Source organism: Olea europaea, unplaced genomic scaffold (assembly GCF_002742605.1).
Source record: "Olea europaea var. sylvestris unplaced genomic scaffold, O_europaea_v1 scaffold119, whole genome shotgun sequence".
NCBI classification, from domain to species: Eukaryota; Viridiplantae; Streptophyta; class Magnoliopsida; order Lamiales; family Oleaceae; genus Olea; species Olea europaea.
Genome location: NW_019229312.1, coordinates 419,352 through 426,127, shown reverse-complemented (window position 1 = coordinate 426,127; position 6,776 = coordinate 419,352). Strand labels below are relative to the sequence as shown.

General features: G+C 35.4%; 1 protein-coding gene across 1 annotated transcript; it reads left to right on the top strand.

The window, feature by feature from the left end:
• The first annotated feature begins 283 nt into the window (after positions 1–283).
• On the top strand, positions 284–5,065 carry LOC111374007 (R3H domain-containing protein 2-like). The gene is made up of 4 exons (XM_022996610.1): positions 284–589; positions 2,642–3,260; positions 4,316–4,592; positions 4,793–5,065. The coding sequence occupies exons 1-4, from the start codon at positions 427–429 to the stop codon at positions 4,844–4,846; spliced, it is 1,113 nt and encodes a 370-aa protein (XP_022852378.1). The 5' UTR covers positions 284–426; the 3' UTR covers positions 4,847–5,065.
• The last annotated feature ends 1,711 nt before the right edge of the window (positions 5,066–6,776 follow it).

The window sequence follows — 6,776 nt, the reverse complement described above, 5'->3', positions numbered from 1 at the left end:
TAAAATCACATGGATTAATGCTATATGTACTTGCAGATACATTTTGGTTCCTTAAATTAAGGATATTTCTATTATAATATGATTAGTTATATAAATTCTATAATAAATACAGTAAAAAAAAAATAAATAAAAGGAGTAGGAAAAAAATCAATAATCGGTACTTGTGAAGAGAAAATCTAGGACCAGTATATTCCAAAATAATGAAAAAAAAAAGAAAAAAAGAAAAAAGGATAAAGGTCCTCATTTTCCATTCTCGACTTTTCAACCATTCCCAAAAAATCCAAAAAATACACGCACAAAAATAATACAAATCCAATCCATTGTTCCCGTTTCATTCTCTTCGGTTCGCGTGGCAGAAAAGAGGAAGGGTTTCTCCCTTTCTCTCTTCTTCCCTATCCCATATATAAAAATAATTTCTCTTGTAACATGGATTTGACTTCTCAAGATTCATTTCAAGTACATAAGGAAGCTGTTGAAGTTAATGAGAGGGGTGTTTTTATGGAGCAAAAGGAGGGGGTTCCTGCTTATGTTTCAATGGTTGATCCGTTCCTTGTTGAGGCTCTTCAAAACCCTCGTCACCGATTAACTAGTTGGTTCTTTTATCTCTTCATGTATCTTAAAGCTTTTGAATTTAATTGTCACGCCTTGTTTAATTTTGTTCCCGTATTTTGGTTAAGTAGATTTGTATTGTATACTTAGTTGGATTCTTGGTTTTAGATTAGGGTTAACATTTGGGAATTTAGGAATTTTAAATTGGTTGGGTTAGATCTGGCGATGTTTGATTATGGGTCGTTTGGTTTTAGTTTTGTATATAAGATGGGCGTTTGGATGGAGGAAATTGTGGGGGAGAAACAGATGTAAATCTTGAGAAATTTGATTTAGGAATAGCTGAGCTAATTGATTCTCTGAACAGCTAAGAATAGAAATACATAATTGATTAACTGTAGAACTGAATTATTATCTCTCAAGGTAGTTTCACCTGATGCAATGAATCTTAACAGTTTTTAATCTATAGTTTGATGGTTGGACCAACTGAAATATTCTAGACAGTATAAGCTGTCATTATTATTGCCTCCTTTCATTGAACTTTGGCTTATTAATTTTTGCTTCCAGTAAAGATGTGGCGAAGAAGTATCTTTAAATGATGTTATGGTTTTCTTGGATGCAGCATATAATTCTGCCTCAACATGTTGATGAGAAGGTCTTAGAGCAAGTTGTTATCATTATAAATTATAGGAGAAAGTATAGAACTAACCTTGGCACCTTTTTAATGGATACTTCAGCTATATGTAGAAATAGGGGCACTTGTCATAAGAAAATCATAGACAGGGGTGGCAATTGAGCCAAGCCACTTGCGAGCCCGCGGCCAGGTGAGTGAAAATTTGGCTTGCTAGCTGCCAGGCCCATATTTTTGATGGGACGAATGTGGTGAGCTAGGCCCGCCTTCAAAGTCACGAGCTGGCTCGTGTGAGCAAGCGGGCAGCCTGCTTTAGCAGACCTAATCAGCCCTAATCTGCAGGTTATGGATGTATCACAATTATGCATCCATCACCAATTCATCACTGAATTCAGGCTTATTGCGGCCTAATTCAGTGAATTTGAATGTTGTGAGACAACATTCAAATTTTAATGAATTTTGAAGTTGAGACAATGTTCAAAATACATCGATGAATTTTTTTTAATTCTTAATAATTTTTGATAAAATACCTATATCATTTCACAAATTTTCTGTACCAGATTATCAATATTCTGTTATTATTTCAACTCTCTACCCTATTTCTCAATATCTAAACTCTATTGCCTCTATTTCTCTTACATTTTTCTTAAATATCTATCGTTTCCGAGTTATTGTGAAGTAAACAAATCGCGATTGCACTAACCCTGTTGAACCTGGGATTTTTTATGCATGCAAGTATTTTTGTTGGAACGTTGATACATAACTAATGGAATGCTTAGATCGAAATGGATGTAAATTGTAATAATGCAATGTTAGTTCTTTTATTTTTCCAAATGAATGTATAATTGTACATTTTCAAATGGATATTTCATATTTGTAAAGCTTCAAATCAAAGCATATGTATTCTTAAACATTTCTTTCAAATTATTATATTTAAAATTTTTAAGTATTTGAAGCAAAAAATAAATGATCAATTTCCCTTTTCCCTTTGAAATAAAAAAGCCCCCTGCTCGAATTGTGACGAGATGGGCTGAGCCAAATTGGGAGGGCTTGCGAGCCAGCTTGGCCCGGCTCATTACTAACTACCTAGGGGATACAAAGCTAATTATACCTTGATGTAGTGAAAAACCTGAAAGAAATTTGCTTTTATGTTTCCAGGAGACAATGAAACAAAGGATATAAATAAGAACGAAGCTACATTATAATCTTACAATATACTGGTAAAATTCTTGCAGAGTTTTGAAGTTCCCATATTCCTCAAAATTGGGTACGCATTTTAGTATTTGACTGTGGCCATCTCTGCGGCTAGATACCTTAAGTTGCTGAAATTCTCTTATGATATTTGGTTTATTTTTATTTTGCCTGCTGATTTACTGTATTTATTTTATTTTATTCTTTTTTATTATTGCTATTACTGTTGAGGATAACTAGTAATTGCGCTCTCATCTATTATTTTCTCATCAGTTCTGCGAATGGAGCTCGATGTACAAAAGTTCTTGCAGAACTCTGGTCTACATCATTTTGAGTTTCCGCACTTCCCTACGTCATACCTTCGTCTTGCAGCACACCGTGTTGCTCAACACTATGGTCTGCAGACCATGGTTCAGGACAACTCTGTAGATGGTCAGGGAAATCGGATTTTGGTTTTAAAGAAGCCAGAAAGTAAGTTCCCTGCTGTCCGCTTGTCAGATGTGCCAGCTAGACGTTCTGAAACTGACGAACTTGATCAAATCAAGATTGTCTTAAAGCCGAGGCCTTCTAAAGCTTCATCCAATGATATCAATGGAATAGGGCTTAAAAGAAGTCCTGTAAGAACAGTGGACGAAAGGAAGGAGGAATATGACAGAGCTCGAGCTCGTATTTTCAGCAGTCCAAGTAGTTCTGGGTCAGAAGATGCATCAGGATGGGTTGCCTCTGATAGGAAGGGTGAGAATATTGGCGAGAATGAAGTTTCAATGAACTTGATAGTTGATGGTGAGAAAAGTCTGGGAAGCAGGGAAATTGGTGCTTCTTCTAGAGTAGCCATTTTTAGGGACAAGGAGAAAGACCGTACCGACCCTGATTATGATAGAAGTTATGAGAGGTATGTATTGAAAAAAATGGTACAAGTTTGTGGATAGCTATGCATTCTTGAGGTTCTAGTGTCTAAATTAATATAGTGGGGCAGTGTTAATTGAGTGAAGGATTTAAGTTTTTCCCCCTTACTGCACGCACATCTAGATCTGCGTATACCTATTTATTGAAGATTCCATGGCTCGTCAACTCTGTAAAAGTCTCAATAGAGTCTCCTCAAAATGCTGTTTCTTCTCACGGTACTTGTGTTCATGATACAAAAGACATATACTTTTTATTTATTTGTAAAGTAACTTACATGATATTACAGAAGTGTTTTTAATGACTATTTGACTGTTATTTTAATTATCATTCTAATAATGTATAGATCTTTCACAAGCAATTGTGTTGCCTTAACCAGCACGCTTAAAGATGTAGATCAAAATTTTCCCATTTCCAAAGAATTCACCATCCTAACCTTTCACTATTGATACCTAGAGGACGTGTTATCTTCTACTTGTTACTATCGGCATGTTTGCATGTACCAGTTTATTAATCTTCGATTATCTTTGATCCCATAAGGTATATAGTTTCTACTACTAAGCAATCCATATACTGCTTATGTCAATTGAAGGCTGATTGAACTTTCAACTCTAGTCCTTTAGCTTCTTTGGCAATCTTAGGTGGTATCCTCCCCTTCTAATGATGTGTCCACACACTTATTCTTGCAACTTCCCCACTAAACACAATTGATGAGAGATCAAATCTAAGGTAATTGAGTGAGTTGCATATGTCAGGTTTATTTTGATCCTGGTTGCTTCTATTTACTAACTCACGGTCCTAGTCTGTTCCCTCGTTTCTTAATCTTATAAACTTGCAGTTTTACAGCCACTACACTGGATCTTATGTCAGTAGAGTACTTCTAAAGCACCACTCATTTTCAGTTTGTAGAACGTTTATAGGAGATAATTAAACGTTAGGAAATTTCATTATAAGTAGCATATTTACTTAATGATGTTTCAAAGTATTACAACAATATATATTGATGCTAATTAATATAGCCTCTTCTATGTCATGCTAATGCAGATATGTTAAGAACTTACCGACTATTCAAAGTTTCAATGTAGCACCTATTCATGTGCCAAAATTCCCGCCTCCATTTGTGCAATATGATTCTGCCATTCCTCAGCTGCATCAGATGCCCGTGGCTCAAGCTTCCATCAATTACAGGAGCCCCATTATGAGCCCTTACCATGCAATGGGATTGAATCAGACTTCTAGGGATGCTTTATACATGCAGTGGCCAACCCAGTCAATGATGTATGCACACTCATATGATCACATGAGGCAGACCTTTTTTCAGGTAGGCATCAGCTGATTCTTCATTACTTCTTCTATTGCTCTTTGGGATCACTATGGATTTTTGTATTGGAAACTTTGAGCTTTTACTGCATAAGAAAGAAAATTTTTGTTGACGAATGCATATGGAGAACTGTTGTTTTTAATTATCCGTTGTGGTGTTTGCAATTTTTCAATTAATTCGACCTGCTCTGTTTTTTGTAGGCTCCCTTCTCTCAGCAGCCACTAAGTTTTGAATGCTCCCAGAATCATCCATGACAATAAAATTATAAGCTGGGAGGATGTCTGTGTTACTGAATGAGCTACTGTTTTTTTGTCTAATCTAGATTTTATTGATTTAGATGAAATGTCAGACTGGTAAACTTGGTATTTTAATTTAGCTTCAATTTCCATTTACTTCTGGACTGACTATATTGTTTGTAGAGAGATTTTTAACGTTTACAAACTGTTCTATTTGTGATTCTATAATTATTGCGATGTTAGTCTTGCCATATCAGGTATTTTGCTCAATCATAAAGGGGTCAATCGGCCCTAATGCATAACTGGCTAGAGGTAACTTTATCCTTTTGGAGTCATTTTGGTTGTTAAAATGTAGAAAACACGCAGCAGAATTTTCGTAGTTTTAACTTTTTTTCATCTTGAATATCGTCCCAGTTCAATGAGTACATTATAGTTGAAATACTGAATGCACTTTACAAGGATGATTATCAAAACCTCAGGATGCCCCGATTTCAGTTAGGACAGACTTTCTTGGTACTGTAGGTTTTAAGCTAGGTGGCAATGACCCCTGTTATATAGCGCCTTTCTTTCTCGTCCATGGGCACTTCCATGGTCACCGTGCCACAACTCAACTTCAAATGTTCAACATATGTCCTGGTCGAACTCGTGAGACTCTTGGTATGCTATGGTGATCAAGCATGACTGAACCCAACCACTCACTCGGCGCTTCTATAGAAATGCTAGTTTAAGCACAACGGCAATGGTAAGAAAATTTTGAAAACCGAACAGATTTTCGTGCATCCAACTCAAGTATCAGAGTATGTTTGGTAACAAATGATATGCTGGACTGTACAATTTGCACGAGAGGATTTTCTACGCAAGCAAATTGGATGTGGTTCTTATGAAAAATTAGAAGACAACTATTTTATCTATTTAATTAATGGTGCCATTTGGTTATTTATTTATCCTATAAATCAACAATACTTCTATCATGCAAATGGATATAGTAAATTTAACACCAAGTTGTGGCAAGTAATGCTCCTCCAAGGTTCCAAATTTTCAATGGTGCGCTAAGCTTAGCTAAATACCCGAGCTTGGCTTGTTCAAATCCTAAGCTTATTCTGGCCCTCTGGCTTGTGGGCCTCACAATCTGCGTCGAGTCGCCGATGAGTCAGGTTTACATTTTTTTTTTAATTTTTTTTATTAAATAAGTGAGTCGAGCTCGAAAGCAATTCAGCTCGTTTGTCACCCCTAGGTGGACCATGTCTAGTACGCTTGAGGTAACCAACTTTGACTGTCCTATCTTGTCGGTATCAACCTATCAAATATTTTACAAGCACACATTCTGTTACCAGATTTTTACTACCTCTGTTTGAATCAGTCCAACCTCCAGTGCTTCAGCTACTTCTACACAACTCAAACTAGGAAAAAACCATTATTACCTGCTTAGAATACTTGTAAAATCTAGTTACACAATGACAGTGGTGCGGAAAAGAATTATGCAATAAATTAAGACGATATTTGAACAATCATGTCGTGTATATATTGAATAATAATTGATTGTTGTTAAAAAGTGTACGATGCATCTATATTTATAGGCAAAATTATTTCCTATTACTACTAATAAACTAATATAAGGGAACTAAAATAAATTATAATATAAATGAAATTAGAAATCATATTCTGAACAAGAAATAAGAATAAAAAGAAAAATTTATTATAATTAGACATTTAATTAAAATTATCTAACTTGTATCCTATTTACAATAGGATTGTCCTACATCAAACAATCATTCTGTTAGTCGAGAGAAACCCGCAATAGTTCACATAAAGCATGAAATTCGATATAGAAAACTGTAAAGTTCACACTGAAATTTTTCAAGATGCTCATGCGATCAAACGAGAATTATGGGGATATAAATTTTCTAAGTTCTATGTTTAACTGAGTAAAACAAATGCACCATGCTAG

Bases quoted from the DNA above. Each gene is read 5' to 3' on its own strand.
- LOC111374007 (XM_022996610.1), top strand. From the start codon at position 427: ATGGATTTGACTTCTCAAGATTCATTTCAAGTACATAAGGAAGCTGTT. The intron at 590-2,641 runs GTTGGTTCTTTT...TTTTCTCATCAG, and splicing joins CCCTCGTCACCGATTAACTA to TTCTGCGAATGGAGCTCGAT. The intron at 3,261-4,315 runs GTATGTATTGAA...ATGCTAATGCAG, and splicing joins TATGATAGAAGTTATGAGAG to ATATGTTAAGAACTTACCGA.